This window comes from Camellia sinensis, chromosome 7 (genome assembly GCF_055761805.1).
Source record: "Camellia sinensis isolate YWXY chromosome 7, ASM5576180v1, whole genome shotgun sequence".
Lineage (NCBI taxonomy): Eukaryota > Viridiplantae > Streptophyta > Magnoliopsida > Ericales > Theaceae > Camellia > Camellia sinensis.
The window spans coordinates 57,030,187-57,048,518 of record NC_138967.1 but is presented as its reverse complement, the minus strand read 5'-3'; the positions used below and the strand labels follow the sequence as shown (position 1 = coordinate 57,048,518).

The following is an 18,332-nucleotide window of genomic DNA, read 5'->3' as shown; positions in this document are numbered from 1 at the left end:
GATGCATGTCCGGGTTGCCTCGCGCGGAAATCCACCGGGATGCCCCAATTAGCCTCTGTTTAGCAGTTATTCTTGGAAAGCGTGCCAAGCTCCGAAAAGTTGCTGATTCTTCATTTTGCTGCGACAGAGAGCAGGAAAGGGGCATAGCAATGTATTTTCACAAATATATGCATACATCGATCCTCATGCTACCAATCACGCATACCGAGGCATGATGGCCGAGGAATCGAAATGCTCAATTCAATATAGGATGAATGCACATGAAAACACAAAAAAACCTAACTCCATCATGGATGATCCGGAGTGTCGGTGACTGGGGAATTGAGACACATTCCGTCACTCGGAGTACGAAATGCACCTCGTTTCCCGTGCCCGGGCTAACTCTTATCCCGAACACGATGCAATATGCATGACATGCATGAAATGCGACTAAGGTACAATCCTAACATACACAATGCTATGGAATGACATGCCTCAAAATGCGTGCACACGGGCACGCAAACCGAGAAAATGACAGAATGCAATGTAATATGGCTAAAATGGCATGGAAAATATAACATGGACTTATACTAATATGAGAGAGCCTCAGCCACACTCACATGAGAAGCCGGTAGATAAGATTGAAGTGCCTCGAAATGCGTGCACACGGGCACGCAAACCGAGGCAATGGCATACGCAATGCGAATGGCATGAAAACATGATATGGGCTTATACCAACATGAATGAGCCTCAGCCACACTCATATAGGATGCCGGTGAATGAAAATGAAGTGCCTCGAAATGCGTGCACACGGGCACGCAAGCCGAGGCGATGATAGAATGCGATGCAATGACATGGAAGCATGATATGGGCTTATACCAACATGAGAGAGCCTCAGCCACACTCATATAGGATGCCGAAGGATGAAAATGAGGTGCCTCGAAATGCGTGCACACAGGCACGTAAACCGAGGCGATGATAGAATGCGATGCGATGACTTGAGAATGTGATATGGGCTTATACCAACATGAGTGAGCCTCAGCCACACTCACATAAGATGCCGATAGATGAAAATGAGGCGCCTCAAAATGCGTGCACACGGGCACGCAAACCGAGGCAATGGCAGAATGCGATGCAATTGACATGAAAACATGATATGGGCTTATACCAACATGAGTGAGCCTCAGCCACACTCACATAGGATGCCGATGGATGAAAATGAGGCGCCTCGAAATGCGTGCACACGGGCACGCAAACCGAGGCGATGATAAAATGCGATGCGATGACATGAGAATGTGATATGGGCTTATACCAACATGAGTGAGCCTCAGCCACACTCACATAGGATGCCGATGGATGAAAATGAGGCGCCTCGAAATGCGTGCACACGGGCACGCAAACCGAGGCAGTGGCAGAATGCGATGCAAATGACATGAAAACATGATATGGGCTTATACCAACATGAGTGAGCCTCAGCCACACTCACATAGGATGCCGATGGATGAAAATGGGGCGCCTCGAAATGCGTGCACACGGGCACGCAAACCGAGGCGATGATAGAATGCGATGCGATGACATGAGAATGTGATATGGGCTTATACCAACATGAGTGAGCCTCAGCCACACTCACATAGGATGTCGATGGATGAAAATGAGGCGCCTCGAAATGCGTGCACACGGGCACGCAAACCGAGGCAATGGAAGATTGCGATGCAAATGACATGAAAACATGATATGGGCTTATACCAACATGAGTGAGCCTCAGCCACACTCACATAGGATGCCGATGGATGAAAATGAGGTGCCTCGAAATGCGTGCACACGGGCACGCAAACCGAGGCGATGATATAATGCGATGCAATGACATAGGAATGTGAAGCAATCATTCTAATAGAATTTCAGCACTAAAATATGGGGGAAAACAGTCCCGAAATGAGGCGAAATGACACTAAAAGCATGGAATTGTCCCGAAATGCGAATTTAGGCACCCGAAATGGCCTATAGCTATGCCAAACATGCACAATATGGACATGTAATGCAAAGACAGAAGCTAGGAAGTCCCAAAAAAGGCACTTTCACAGTTATAAACATGGCCAAACAGCAAGCATAGGTAGGGCAAAAAATGGCATGCAAGAATAGGGGCCAAGAGAGGGGTAATGAAGCAAGTGATCTAAGAAAAATCCAAACTGAAAAATTTCCTTCTAAAACATTGAAGAGGGACCAAAAATATGAATGTTTACAGTATATGGCAAACCTCAAATCAATATACAAACATGCTAAAAAAAGGCACAAGATTGAGGCTCAAAAGGTGCTATAACATGAAGTATACAAAATAATCACCAAACAGAAAAAAAATGTTAATGAAACATGAATTATAGGCCAAAATAAGACTATCTCTAGGCCTGTAAAATGGCCAAAAACAAAAGCATGATAGGCTAACAAAACATGCAAGAATGGGGAATAAAAGAGAGATATAACATGAAGTGGCATATGGAGGTCCCAAACCATGAAAGGCCCTAAATTAAACATGAAGAATGGACCAAAATAAGACTATTTTCAGAACTGTAAAATGGCCAAAAACGAAAGCATGGTAGGCTGCCATAGCATGCAAAAATGGGGGCCAAATAAGGGATATAACTACAAGTGGCACATGGAGGCATCAAATGGTGAGGGGCCCTTCAATAATGTTGAAGAAGGGCTCAAAATAAGCACATTCACAGATTACATCATGCTCAAAAACAGATTGCTCATGGGCCAAAAGTAGCATGCAAGATTATGACATATAAGAGGATTAATGAAGCAAGTGCATCATGGAGGGCTCAAAAAGGGTTGAGCCCTTAATGAAAAGTGAAAATGAGCTCAAAAGAGGGCCACTTTCAGTTAGGGCCGGAGCTTGAAACAAAAAGCATATAGGGCTTATAAATGGATCAAGAAAAAGGGTCAAAAGAGGAGAAATGTCACTCACCCTTGAAGACTAAAGCTTTTGTTGCTTCTTGGACCAATTTGCAGCTCCTTTAGCCTTTGAGAAGCTCTCCTTGTTGCTGGAAATGAAGTGGTGATGGTAGAGCTTGGTGGTGATGAAGAACACAAGGTATAGGACTTAAGGTTTTTTTAGGAAAATGAGAAGGATGGAGGGAGATATGGATCTTGAGGCTTGAAGAACAAATTTTCTAACCCCAAAATATGATGCCACCAGCTGGTTATAAGGGCCAAAAAGGGGGTGTAAAGGTGGGGGAAAAGGAGGCCAACTTTCCCTCACAAAATATCCCCCGGATATTGATATTTTCTGGGGGATAAAGCTCTACAGCTGTAAAGTGAACAGTGCAAGGATCTCGGCCGGCCAGTTACTTTGGTTGCAGGTGGCCGGCCGGCCACACACCCTAGCCGGTCGGCTAGGGGTCAAAAGGGTCAAGCAGATTTAGTGGCCGGCCACCACATGATGGTGTCCTCCCATGTGTGTACATCACAAATATGTGGTTGAAAGTTCAAGAAGATGGGTCCAAGGGGTTCAACATTAGCCCGGAAGGAGGGGTTCAAAAGGGTCAAATTGAATTAATGGCCGGCCACCACTTTTTAGGATCCTCCCATGTGTGTACATCACAAATATGTGGTTTGGGTTTGAAGAAAATGGCCCCAAGGTGTTCAACATTAGCCCGAAAGGAGGGGTTCAAAAGGGTCAAATTGAAGTAATGGCCGGCCACCACTTTTTAGGATCCTCCCAAGTGTGTACATCACAAATATGTGGTTGAAAGTTCAAGAAGATGGCCCCAAGGTGTTCAACATTAGCCCGGAAGTGCGAAAAAACGGGCGCCGGATGGCGTCGGAGGATGTATAACTGGTTGCTGCAACAATTACTGGCCTCCCACCCTTCAGTGACCTTCTTAGTGATAAAACAGAGGTACCTGCCAAAAATGAACGAAAACTGTTGCAAAATGAATGTTCGGGGGCCAAAACACGCAGTTTGGGGCCCTGGAAACTGCCCGTTAAACACCGAGAATGGTATTCGACCTCGAAGTGGGTTACTCAGACCCCAGTGTCCCTCAAAAGGGATTAAATAAGATGCATGCCAAAAATCAGAGCAAACGGAGATGGTTAGGCGGTCCCGAATCGAGGCACACGGCCAACGGTCCCGAAAAACCGGAAACCGGACTCCGAAATGGGCAAAATGGCCTACGGCCGCCAAATGTAGCCCACGGCCATTGAGAGATGGTCTATGGGACTTCTCCCTCCCCTCAGGAAAAGAAACAAAGAAAACCGAGCCTGGTTCGCAAACCGAGGCAAAGTACAAAAGAGGGTTCGGAAGTCCGGAGGCAGGGCTCACGGCCGCAACTCTGAAACTTCTGAGCGAGCACATTATGCAACATCACCAAGCGCTCAATCAGTGACGTCTGAGTCTTAAGGTCGGTCAAAAATGGGGTGTCTACAGTTGCCCCTCTTTGACAGAACTCGGAAGTCACAAGTGACGGGAGTGAATGTCAAAGCCTAGAGACGACCCATTTTTGACAAGGCCGAAGACTTAGACAAACGTACAAGATAAACAGAAATGTGCCCGCAGGCATGCCCGCAGGCAGGGGCAAAATGCAAATGATATGCAAAGAGTCGGAGGTAACCCAATGATCATGCAAATGCAGCAAGCTGTAATGAGGCAAATATTCGCAAATAGATGCAACAGTTTTAAGGAAGAATGCAAAGCAACAACTACATTTCATGCAGTTAAGAAATGCGGAGGATTATTCAATCCCCGCCACGTCTCACACGGAGAAGATACGATACCTGCGCGATTCGTCTGGTCGCACCAGCCTCAATTGAACCGTACATACAATATCGTGCCTGTAAAAGAGAGAAATTGAAACAAGTACAATATGCTACCAACATATATTTAATGTGATTCCGAAAGTTCGACACACGCAGTGCCGGTGAGTGAATGCATCGCAATGCAAGAGTGGAACATGCGTGACAACGTATGCTCAAACATAGAGGTATGCCAATGTCAAGAAATGTGCATAAAAATGTGAGTATGCTCATGAGAATGCAAGTTATGTGCATGATAGTACAAAATGAGCATGAATCAGGGTGCCCGTTTGTCATGAAGTAACGAGCACGGAAATGCGTGTTTCGGCGAAGGTAACTCGATCACGGCCTCCGATCTGCTTCCCGGAAAGGCTACAACTCATTCAAAAAGGATATACTTCGATTTCGATGAATGATGATGAGACATATGTCAGAACTTGAAGCTGAAGTCCCGGCGGAGCTATTTCGCGACCGGAAGTGTACTTTTCTTAAACTTTTTCAGGTCCCGGGAACTCCGATCTTCCTCAAAATTTGCAGGGAGCTAGGTGAGCCTGTGAGGGACATGGCCGGCCGGTTATATGGGAAGGGGGAGGTGGCCAACCGGTTTTCCAAAAAGCAAATAGCTGGCCGGCCAGTTTTCCAAAAAGGAAATGGCCGGCCGGCTATATGCCCAAATCCGAGGGCATTTTGGTATTTTCACCTCCTTTTTTATGCTCCTTCAATCCAAGACTTGGGGCCTATATAATGCAGCCGAGATCTCTTCCTTTCTTGCCTCCTACAACACTTTCTTCTCCAGATCTGAGTTCCATACGCGTTTTCCAATGCCCCACGCAAGTTGTTTCCGCAAAAACATTCAGTTTTAAACACTTTGAAGCGATTAAATTTCGGTTTCGGAGCTTCTTTTCTCATTTTCGCCACTTGAGGTAAGTTTGTCTCAATATTTGGAAGATTTTCTCGGGAGTTGACTTTTGTTGACTTTTTCATTTCTCGAGAGTTGACTTTTGTTGACTTTTTCCAATTTTGGCTCATTTTCGCTCATTTTTGCTCCTTTTGCAGATTCTTTGAAAATGGCGGGTAATTCTCCCCACGGCGGAGGCTTTCCAGGTGCCGGAGACGATTTTGATCCCATGACTCTAGCCCCGAGGACCCGACCTTTTATTCCCGGGAGGTACAATCCGCCAACACATGTCCTCCCTCGTGCCGTCTTCCGTCACTTCACTAGCTTTGACGAGCGAGCACCTGGGGATTTGCTTCTCCGAGAGCCAGAGCATCACCTCTCTCATGAGGCCCGAGAGGTATTTACTTCATTTTCCGTATTTTTCGTACATTTCAGCACCTTTGCCATTCTTGAACACGCAGTTTAGCTTATGACATAGTACTTTGCTTGCATCCTGAACATGTAGTTTCAACACTCGAATTTCTGAACACTAGGCTCATTAATTAATTGCGAACACACAGTACACATTAGTTAAGAGGTGATCACACGGCTCAAACACTGATTTGTCGAACACACAGCCCGAATTCGAAAGTGAACACACAGCCCACACTTTAAATTTTCTGAACACACAGCCTAGATTAGAACTGTGAAGCCCACACTGATAGAAAGTTGAACACGCAGCCCAAACTTTAAATTTTCTGAACACGCAGCCCAAGTTAGAATAGTCAACACGCAGCCCACGCTAGTTGAAATTCGAACACGCAGCCCAAACTTCAAATTTTCTGAACATGCAGCCCAGATTAAATATTGAACACGCAGCCCACACTGATAGAAAGTTGAACACGCAGCCCAAACTTCAAATTTTCTGAACACGCAGCCCAGGTTAGAATAGTGAACACGCAGCCCACGCTAGTTGAAATTCGAACACGCAGCCCAAACTTCAAATTTTCTGAACACGCAGCCCAGATTAAATAGTGAACACGCAGCCCACACTGATAGAAAGTTGAACACGCAGCCCAAACTTCAAATTTTCTGAACACGCAGCCCAGATTAGATAGTGAACACGCAGCCCACACTAATTGAAAGTTGAACACGCAGCCCAAACTTAAAATTTTTTGAACACGCAGCCCAGATTAGAGAGTGAACGCGCAGCCCACACTGATTGAAAGTTGAACACGCAGCCCAAACTTAAAATTTTCTGAACACGCAGCCCACACTGATTGAAAGTTGAACACGCAGCCCAAACTTAAAATTTTCTGAACACGCAGCCCAGATTAGATAGTGAACACGCAGCCCACACTGATTGAAAGTTGAACACGCAGCCCAAACTTAAAATTTTCTGAACACGCAGCCCAAATTAGATAGTGAACACGCAGCCCACACTGATTGAAAGTTGAACACACAGCCCAAACTTAAAATTTTCTGAACACGCAGCCCAGATTAGATAGTGAACACGCAGCCCACACTGATTAAAAGTTGAACACGCAGCCCAAACTTAAAATTTTCTGAACACGCAGCCCAGATTAATAGTGAACACGCAGCCCACACTGATAGAAAGTTGATTATACTGAACACACAGTTCGTACACTTCACTTCTGAACACACGGCTACTTCATTTTATTTGTATGCAGCTTATTTCACTTCATCGGCACATAGCCCATTCCATTCCATTGGCACGCAGCCCAGTTCATTTCATTGGCACACAGCCCATTTCATTTCATCGGCACACAGCCCATTTCATTTCATCAGCACACAGCCCATTTCACTTCATCGGCACACAGCCCATTTCATTTCATCGGCACACAGCCCATTTCATTTCATCGGCACACAGCCCATTTCATTATTGACACATGTATTCATTCTGAATGCAGGTTGGTTCCCGCAGCGTACGGGGGTATGGTTCCACCACCGCACGGGACTGGTATGCTGAGGTCCCGGAGGCCGTCCGAGATTTGGTAGACTTGGCAGGATTCGGGGCTTTCTGCGTTGGGTTGTCCCGTTGCTCTGCCAGGAGGACTCTGATGGCAGCCTTGGTAGAGAGATGGTGGGACACCACCAACTCCTTTCATTTCTCTGCTACCGGGGACATGACCATGGCGCCTCTAGACTTCGCTGTATTGACTGGCTTGGACATAGGAGGTTGGCCCATCCCCTATTATGAGGATATGGGCGAGTGGGAGGCCGCTTGGATGTATCTATTGGGGGCTCGCCCGCCCGTTGACAGGGTTTCTGGGAGAGTCCGATACACATGGTTCTCTTCCCACTTCCGGCGGGCGGAGATGGTGCCCGAGACTCCTGAAGAGACGGAGCAGTACGCCCGTGGTTTCCTTATGTTCCTCTTCGGGACTACTCTATTCGCCGATAGAGGGAACACAGTCGGGCTATACCTGCTGAGCGCTCTGGTTAACCTATCACAGGTCCATCGATATGACTGGGGTGGCGTTGGCCTGGCTACCCTTTACTTTTATATGAGCGCGACCTCCCGCGGGCGGGGAGATTTACTTGGCGGCTACTGGAGAGCCTGGGAGGTACTTTTCTGTCCCCTTGATTTACATTTCTGCTTTTCATTCCTTGTACATTGCACTCACAGCGCACTTTTACAATCTGTATTTTGCTCTCAGCATTTCGTACTTACATTCTGCACTGCTTTTCTCAGCTATGGGTCTATGTATACTTCCCAGCATTAGCCCCAGAGTTGGAGGTGGCAAGGCTTTCCATGACCCCATACTCACTAGTGTTCGAGGGCCCGCACCGGCCAAGACCCCGAGAGACCCTCATTTACCTGCGACAGTACTTTGACACTGTGCGGCATTCAGAGGTACTTCAGAACTTTCAGTTCCTTTCATTTTCATCTTTGATTTGCTCTGTATATTCCCGATTTCTGATTGGCTTATGCATTTATCATCCGCAGATCTCATGGCAGCCTTGGGCGCTGTAGACACCCCATTTTTGACCGTCCTCAAGACTTGGACGTCACCGTTTGAACACACGGTGATCTTCCATGTTTGTGTTCGTTTGGAGTTTCCGGAGGTCTTGGCTCGCGCGCCTTGCCTCAGGATCCCCGAACTCGACCGTTTAGTGTCCGGTTTCACACCGAACACTTGTGTTTTGCCTTGGAGAGGCAGGGTAGGGCTTGTAGACCATCCCCACCCACCACCGGCATTGGCTAGAGGCCACCGGCTGGTTTTTTTCTGCCACCGGCAATATAGTTTGCCGACCGGCACTCTTTGTTGCCGGTCAGCACTCTTTGTTGCCGACCGGCACTCTTTTTGGCCAAGATGGCATTTTTGGCCAGCCGATTGCTGTTTATCTGCTTTTGTAGATATTTTTAGACAGCTGTCTTGCTTTTGCTCCCCTTCATACATGTGTATGGAGGGATCTCCCTCTTGCAAAGCTTGTCTTGTAAGCTTTACAAGAGAGATAGATAGAGGCTCTCTCTTGGGGGCTAAAGGGAGAGACTTTGAGACATTTTAGAGAGGGAAAAACACAGAGAGAAGCTCTGGTTCTAGGGTTTGAGTTAGATACATTCTCTATCTCTCTTTCCCTCTCATTTGTGCACTAGGTGTTGTGTGTCTTACTATCGCACACAAACACCTAGTGTTTCACCTTCCTCTTGGAGCTGAGATTCTAAAGGGTTTGTTTTGAATTTTTGGTGTTAGATTCAAGCTAAAGGAGGCCATTGGAGCACCATTTGCAAAAGGAGGCTTCAAGGGTGAGAATCTAGTCCCATTTTTCCCCTTTTTTGCATTGATTTTATACCCATCTTAGAGCTATTTTTGTGCTTATTGTATAACATAAAAAAGTTCTGCTTTTAGACCCTCTTTGTTGTTTATTAAGAGTGTTTTGTTGTTTAAGGGTTGTTGACCACCCTTAGGCCTTAAAAGGCCTCATTTTGAGCCATTTTGTGCTAGCTCCGGGATTTTGGTGTTGAGGTCTCTTCACCACTGAAATCTTGAGGGATTTCAGTGGTGAAGATGATGCCTTGAAGTCCCAAGAAGGAGAGGGCCACCCCCTCTCCTTGTTGTCCTTGAAAAGGGCATGTTTTGGCCTCTTAAGGAAGCCTATGCTTGAGTGTGTGTTGAGCATGTTTGGTTTGTTTTTCATGCTTATATATCCATGATATAACATGATTTTAAGTTGGTTTTGGAACTCCATGCATGCTTAGCATAGTTGCCATGTAATGCCTTATTTATGCCTTAACATGTTTTAGGTTGTTAGCCTTTGTTGGAGCATGTTTTAGGCTTAGTCTTGTGAAGATTATGTGCTTATTTTGCCATGTTTTAGGTCTGTCCATAAGTGTTTGGGTCAATTTTGGCATGCTTGATACAGCTCCTTTGTATTTGGGCTTATTGGCCTTGAGTATGTGCATGTGTAGCATGCCATCCTTGCATTGTTTTGGTGATTTGGGATCATCCTACATGCCATTTCAGTCCCATTTCCATGCTTGTTGGATTGCCTTGCATGTCTCTTTAATGCCTCATAAGCTTGTGTAGCAATGCTCCATGTTTTGGTGCTTATTCGTGCTTTTGTTTTGAGTCATTTGAATGCCATTTAAATGATTCTTGAGGTTTGTTTTAGCATGATTTTCAGAGCTTATGTTGCATGCTTTTAGTCCATGAATGTCTCTTTCAAGTGTGCTTGAATGTTGCTTGCTTTGTGCCTAAGTGTTGGGTCTTAACATGTGTGTGTGTGCATGTGTGCTTAGCATCCATTTTAGGCATTAATGGCCACTGTTTTAGGCCTTATTAGAGCTGCCTAATTCATGTATAAGCCCATCTTGCCATCCATTTGCATTGCCATATGTATGCTTGTATGCTTGCATAAGTGCCTTGCCATGCCATGTTGCATTCTTAGCTTGTATGCCTAGGTTGCATTGCATCTTGCATGCATGCCTTGTTCCATGAAATGGTGATAGGAATTGGGCCTAATTTGTTTGATTGGTTTGCATGCATTTGAAATCAAAGTTGCATACTTGTTTCTTTGGGCCATCATGCATGGAAATGCGTGATTGGTGGTCCGAGAACCGAGGCACATGTCCCGTTGAGTCATTACAATGATAAGAGACATGGTTGGTGCATACATGCCTTGAATTGTGCTGCCATGCCTTGTTTTGCCCTCTGTTGCAGTGAGTTGCAGGTCCTGCAGACTTTCTTTGCCGACCGGCACTGTAAGGTGCCGGCCGGCAACCTTTTCTCTGCCGACAGCTTCAATTTTGTGCCGATGGACACATACCAGTGCCGGTGATGATCCCACTCAGCCGGTGGTACTCCCCAGTGCCCAGGGATGTAACCCTGAGGTTTTGACAGCCTCCAGAGAAGTGAAGGAAGGAAAACAGAGGCAGCTTGTGCATGGCGGCGCACTTCTCGAGGTGTTTTACTGTTTTTCTTAGTCTATTTAATTTGTTAATTAAATTAGGCAATTTGTAATATTAATTAGCTTGCGTAGTTAATTAATTTGTAATATTTATTCGGTCCCTCCGAGCGAGGGCAAATCTGTAATAAGTGTGCGTGGGTGGTGAGTATGTCATCCAACCTCACTTCTTCCTTCCCTTTTACTTACCCGCTTTAATGGTTAGTATTAGGACACGTTTAAATTAGCATACCTTATGCTATGCATGCGTGCATCCATGCATTTGTATTACATGCATTGAGCTCGGTACATCATGCTAACTGCATATGTATGTCAAATTCCAAACTGAATATGTGAAAGTTGTGCATTTCTCACATACCATGTTTAGGATAGCCGAGCCTATTCTAGCAACACTTTGTATGCGATGCATTAGGCACTTAACATGGACTTGGATCATGCATGTTTGTTAACAAGTTCTTTGTTTTGGCACGGAGTACGATGTAAGTATTTCCGCTTTAGCATATCGCATGAGTGTGAATGTTGCCATGTCAGCACGCTTAACATGTAGCTAGATGCTTATGTGTTATAAACTGCTTGAATGCCTGTGGGTGAAGGTTGGATTGTTTGAGTTGGAAGAACTCATTGAAATCCGTGTTTTAGCCTACTTGCGAGTAGCAAATTCCAAAGCATTTTCAAAATGAACGGATATGCAATGTTTCTTTCCAAATTAGGCAATCTAGTCTATACTTGTTTGCTGCGCTCATAACATAGTAATTCTAGGCTAATGATTGGAATAAGAACACATAACGTTTTCAAAATCGGATATCATGGTTAGTAGAGGCCGGTCTTCGGACCGGGCGAAAGGGGGTGCTCATAGCTGACCTTCCCCGATCGTACCCAAGCTCCCGAGCTGAGACAACTCCGGTGATGACGGACATGTGGCCTTCGGCACCGAGTCAGGGTTTCCTAAATTTCTCCATTTTAAAATATTTAGGTGGCGACTCTGTATCTGGCAAAGCAGTCCATGTTTGGCACTACTTTTTTCAAAAATCTGTTTCTCAAAACGATTTGCCAAATTTGGACTCTTTGGTTCAGATTAAGAACAGCGACAACAAAAATCGCGAGTCCGAACTGTAGTAGCGAGGCCCACGCGGGCGCGGCATCTACAGTTTCTGGCGACTCTGCTGGGGATTTTAGAGAGCTTGACTCGAACTCGTGATATCCTATTTTGATTCCATTTATGTGTCTCTTTGCATTGCATGTGCATTGGTGCGCCTAGGAACACAGTGTTTGCCATCTGCCATTCCTGAACGGTTTGCCGGAGGCTTGTCTTGTCAAGGCATGTCCATAAGGCTGACCGGCTATGGGCTCTGACAGTATGGGAACACAAACCCCGGTTTTACCGGGGCACCCTTTTTGACCATTCGACCTAGTTTATATTCGGATCCATAGTGACCATTCCAAATTAGGACAGGCTGCTTATCCGATGTTAGGTTGTTTGAAAACTGTTGCGTGCATAGTGAAACCCTAGCTCCTGACAAAATAGGACACGGAAACCCTACCCCAATGTAGGGGTGTTTTGGCTCTCTTTACTTGCTATGTGCTTTTAGAGTGTATCTCTACAGGAACCCATATGTCAGTTTGCAAGTTTGAGTATCAAACCTGGGGACACCAGTATCAGTATCAGTTGTGAGAATCAGTTATCCGCGGGTATCGGTTCAGTTTTCGGGAACAGTAATTTCTGGGAACAGTGATCAGCAGTAGGGTACAGTTGTCTGGCTACACCCGTGTTTGATCAGTTTGGGCTGAAATGCTGTCTATTTTCCCTTTCAGTTCAGAAAGTTGCAGAGTTGATACAGAATAGCCAGTGTCTCCCCTTTGCTGAGGCACGATTTATGGCGGCACAAAATTCAGAAGAAGTTGTGGTTATGACGGCTGCATTGGAGCAGGGGACCGCTCCGCAGAGTGAGGCCAGCATCAGTATGTCATACCCGCCCAGGTCGCCCGTTGTGCACCCGGTCTGGGCTCCCCAGTTATACCAGGCTCGTGAGCCCACCACCTTTGAATTGATGGGGATGATAGGCGATCTCCAAAGGTCTGTGGCAGACCTCGCCTATGGAATGTCGGCTTCACCGCCAGCGGCGCCGTATGCCGGGAATTTCGTACCACAGGAGCCCCCGCTACTGGGGCGGATTGTGATAGAGCTTAGCCAGCCAGAGGTGGCTTCCAGCTACAGCCGCGACATGCCAGCACCGACCCAGACCCTTGATCAGGCTGAGGCCAGAGGAAAAGACAACGCAAAGGTAGACGCTGATCCTATTGAACAACTGCTGTGGGCAGTCGAGGCTCTGAAAGTCAGAGGAATGAGCAAGCAACAAACATCTGCAATAGTGACCAAAGTTGTAGATGACGCTTTCCCCGCTCCAATCAAAGGCAGTTCAAGCAAGGCAGAAAATCGGGATGGGCCCCGTCATGCCCAGAAAATTCCTGTAGTTCCCAACCCTGGACCGGGAAAGGTTCAAAAAGCCAAGGCAGTGCCAGCCGATCCTTTCGCCAGCGCATCTGGCAAGAATCCTCAAACTGCAAAGTACCTGCCCCGAGGGCGCAGGGTTTTTCACGACCTCCACATGCCTTTGTCTAGGGCATTGCTAATATTGGCGAAGAATGGGCATCTTAAGCCTTTGGAGCCCCGGCCACTCCCGAAGAATCTGCCCGCCACCCATGATGCTACCTTGTACTGCGCGTACCACCAACAGTCCGGTCACAGTACCGATGGATGTTCCCGCCTTCGTCATGAAGTGCAGGATTTGATTGATAACAAGGTTATCCTACCACCCACCTCAGGCAAGCCCGTCACCACTCAGTTGTTGGATTTCGAGGGCTCAGATACTGCGAGTATGTAAAGTGGACCGCCTGCGGGCAACATTTGGTGTATTTTTGAAGCGTCTGGCACGCATTTTTGAGCATCGGTGAAACCGAGTTTTGTAAATCCTAGCTTGGATGTCGAGTCAGTCTTTTGTTTTTGAGTCTGTCTCTTTGTCTTGAGTCTGTCTTTTTTTTTGCTTAAGGGTCTGTCTGGTTGTATCGAGTCAGTCCCCGTTGTATATAATACTAGGTGATTCTGGGGTTGTTGTCCCGAACACCATTTTGTTTTGTAATTATCTGTTTTCGTTTTGAGTCTGTTTCTGCCGAGGGGCCAGTTGCACCAACAGAGCCGATTGAAACAGCTGTTGCTATCTCAAACTTCATGCTTGGTTTCAGCATAAGTGCCAGAGAATTTGATTGGGCTGACAGTACATCTCGCCTGCTCTCCTGCGCGCCAAACTCATTGCATTAACCTAAGTTTTCCAAAAACAAACTTTTTGAACACTGCGGTGATGAAAACGAAGAGGAAGGAATTCCTCGGGTTTTGCAAAATTTTGATCATTTTGAGAGAAGGAAAGGCGTGCTAAGCCTTTTTATGAATGAAATCATGCTTGTCGGTGTGAGTACTGAGAAGGATCCCGGCCTGATCCAGATTGGTTCCACGCTATCTTCGGCGCGAGCGATTTGTCGCTTTCTTAAAAACTTTCAAAAACAAATGTTTTACGCGGCCCTGTGAAGACCTGTGTGGAATCGCTCTTGAGACTGCGCAGCCTAGGATCGCTCTCAGCCTCAAGATTCGACCTGTTGTCTTGAACCTCGAACTCATCCGGAACATTCAACAGTCAACCGTTGGAGGAGGCCCGTGTGGCCAGTTTTGAAGTAGCCCTCGAGCGAGAGGCACCAAGGCCGAATCAAAAAGAGTAGATCTCACCGGAAGAAGCTCGTGGAGCGACCAGGGTGGATTCGTCCGCAAATCAGTGCGACAGCCATTCTCCTAGATACAGAGAGGCTTCAATTTCAGGAACCATTTGGCATGGACTTGCTACACCTTTTACCCTTTGAGAGGCTCGCTGGGCCGAAAACCCGGAAGCGCGACCCAGGCAAAAGTTAGAGCAAGAGAAAAATACAGAAAAGCAAAAAAATACAAAAAAGAAGAAAAGAAAAGAAAAGACAAAAGATACAAAAAAGAAAAGAAAAAGAAAAATGCAAAAAAAAAGAGAAGAAATAGAAAATGAAAAGAAGCTCGCAAGGTCAAAAACCCGCATTGGGCGCCTTGGCAAAAGTGAGAGCCAAACAAAGTGAAGGTTAAAATACCCGAGTGTACCTTAACCGGAACTACGTAAGGCTTGATTCCCATGTTTGGGATACGTAGACAACTTCATCATGAAGTCCAGCCCCCAACGCTTTCATAAGCGTCTCAGTCCATGCAATGGTTTCGATTTCATCTCAAAATCCAGTGGCCGACACCCTTCAAGGTGATTGTGTCCATATATGTGTTGTGACCGTCTTCGTCATCTCTGTGCCTGAGAGTTCGACCATCGCCAATGAAGACTGTTTACAGACTGCTGCGGCACCATCCAAACAAGGGGCAACTTTCCGTTGCCACAAGCCGTCGTGAGACGCCATTCAAACTAGGGGCAACTTTCCGTTGCCTCCCACCCCCCTTCAAACCAGGGGTAATTTTCCATTGCCTCCGATCCGAGGTTGCGCATCTCGAAGAGTAAGTTCCATGCTTGTTGAGCATCAGCTGTTTGAAAAATAGTTTTTGAAAATTTTTACTGAGGTTGACTATTTTCTCGAAAACTATTTCATTTTCCAAAACTGGACCATTGTCTTGGACCCAAAAAGGAAAACTTTCAGTGCTTACTGCTTGACTTGCACGCTTTTCAATTCAAAAATCGAACAAGTACGTTAATCCGACTCTCATTTTGATCAAAACTGTTTTAGTAGAAAACAAAAACAAAGAATGGTTAAAATGATGAACTAGGGGCACAGTCGAGCCAGGCGTTCTGTCTTTCCCCCGTCATCGACGTACTTACCAGAAGAGCGCTCTACCCGTCAGAAGAAATGGCCGTGAGCTAACGGTATTGAGCATGAACCCACACCGTTCTATTTATCCATCAATCACCTCGGGGAGGGATGAAAAATGAGAGAATGAAGAATAGAGAGGTGTAAGTTGAGAGAAAAGTGAGGAAAAGGGTTTTTGAGAAAAAAATTCGAGCTCGAGAGCCGAGTGATGTGAGAATCACAAATCAGAAAGGGTGGGAAACAATACCCAGGTTGAACTGGCTCCTCGTGGTCCGAGGCCCCCCATCTTCGTTCACGCGTCTGCGTGTCGTGTCTTTTTGATTTGACGCTCTCGTCTTTTGTTCTTAGTCTTTTCCGAGCGTGTCTCGTTGTGTTTAGGTCGTGCACCTATATTTGAGTCTTCCCCGCTGTGTTCAGTCGTAGGCTCGATATCCCGATTTGAAAAACCCTCATTCAATTTCAAAAATCATTTATGCTCAAGAATGCTGTGCCATTCTCTACATTTGAGCGTGTTTCGACTCCAACCGGTTCCATCTTTGAGGTCCGTCCTGTCAGATTGGGCTGTTTGTTTGAGAATTGCTATGTGCACAATGAATCGAATGCTGTGTTATGGGCTGTATGCAGACTAATCCCCAACAGAGTAAGGGCTGTGTGTCCAAGAATCAGGCAGCGGGTTGCTTGGGTTATTTTGCTGTTGGCTGTTTAAGTTATCTGGTTATTACAGTGCGAGTGTTCAATTTTCAGATAACCAATCAGTTTCATTTACATTGAGGTGTAACATGATGAGATGCGATGCAATGCATAAGATATGTAAATGTAAACACTTTTTAAGTGAAAATCTGTTCATTTCATAATCTTTTCAAATGTACAAGTTTTGGAAACAAAAATCTGCCTGCGGCAGTACAAGGTAATCTATCTACCAACAAAAAAGCAAAAGTACAAAGAAGAAAAGGTGACAAAAATCTGCATCCATGTCGAGCACTCCGGGGGGCCGTCAGTCCGTCCTAGTCCTCTTCCTGGACGAGGGTCCAGGAGCATCATCAGCATCGTCGTCAGAGCCCGAGCTAGAACCGCCTTCGGTCTCCTTCTCTGATGACTCTGACTCCGCCTCGGCCTCCGCCTCTGACTCCTCGTCATCATCATCGTCCGGGACTGGAGCTCGCGAGCTACTCCCGACATGAGCACGCCCTCCCCTGGTACGGGGAAATATCCGGCCCTCCTCATCTCTCCCCCGGGCAGGGACAGAAGGCCCAGCTGGAGCACCTCCTGCCATGGGAATCTGGAAAGGAGGCTGAAAAAGTGCACAAAAGGGAAATGCATCAGTATACTGTAGACAGTTTATCAGTGCAAAATACAGTGTATGAGTACAGTGTGAGAATCCCGTGAGCAGTTTATCAGTGCAGAATGCAATGCCGAGTATAGTGTATGAATGCCGTGAGCAGTTTAACAGTGCAGAATGCAGTATATGAGTACAGTGTGAGAATGCCGTGAGCAGTTTATCAGTACAGAGTATGGTGCAGAATGCAGTGTATGCAGTGTGTCAGATACTGTGAGATCAGTGGATCAGGTGTCATGCCGTGCATCAGATTATGTGAAGCAGTATATGAATGGTTTGAGGTCAGTGTCAGAAGGACATACCGGTATGCTGTAGAGGGCTAGGAGATCAAATTTCCGCTGAAGCATCCCCATCATCGAGGCATTCATCGCCAACGACTGACGGGTGTACCCAGAAGAAGCCTGCAAAAGTATCAGATGCATCAATATTCTGTGGAATATCAAGTAAACTGAAATGAATAACTGTACAAAAATGCAGTAATACATACCGGTGGTAAGTCGGGGATATCGATGAACTCGTGACCAGCCGGTGGAGGGGCGAAGGGGATCTGATAGGTCGACCCACCCTGCCCCTGGAAAGTCAGTACAGCGGGCAGGGCAGGCCAGCCAACTCCCCGTCCTCCCTGCACTCCACCCCTACCACGGACCCGGGCCCTCCTCGAAGATCCAGCCCCTGCTCCCGCTCCGGCCCCAGCCGCCGATGCTACAGGCCTGGCTCCCTCTGCTCGACGGCCGCTCAGGGGGCGCATCAGGTACGTCCGCACGTACTCCTGATAGTCTCCGGTGCCTCGGAAGCGGGTCGCCTCCCAACCGATGGAGTAATCATCCAGCTGCTCGGTGGTGAGCCCCTCGGTCTCCCTCATGTCTGCAGGAGGGGGAACCGGGACTATCTGCTCTGGTAACACTAGGGTCTGGCGTAGAAAACGCTCCCCCAGGTACCAAGCCCGACAGACCGGGCCCTCAAGCAAAATCCGGAAACGCGAGGTCTCCTCCGCACCAGGGAACCGACCCCGCATCGCTGCCGGCATAGGAGCCCACGGCCGCCAAG

At 46.8% G+C, this 18,332-nt stretch overlaps 1 protein-coding gene across 1 annotated transcript; it reads right to left on the bottom strand.

Annotated features, from left to right (window-relative positions):
- Positions 1 to 16,791: 16,791 nt before the first annotated feature.
- Positions 16,792 to 17,680, bottom strand: LOC145794665 (uncharacterized). The gene is made up of 2 exons (XM_082877066.1): positions 17,588 to 17,680; positions 16,792 to 17,240 (listed from the first exon to the last, which is right to left on the bottom strand). The coding sequence occupies exons 1-2, from the start codon at positions 17,651 to 17,653 to the stop codon at positions 16,944 to 16,946; spliced, it is 363 nt and encodes a 120-aa protein (XP_082733192.1). The 5' UTR covers positions 17,654 to 17,680; the 3' UTR covers positions 16,792 to 16,943.
- Positions 17,681 to 18,332: the final 652 nt, after the last annotated feature.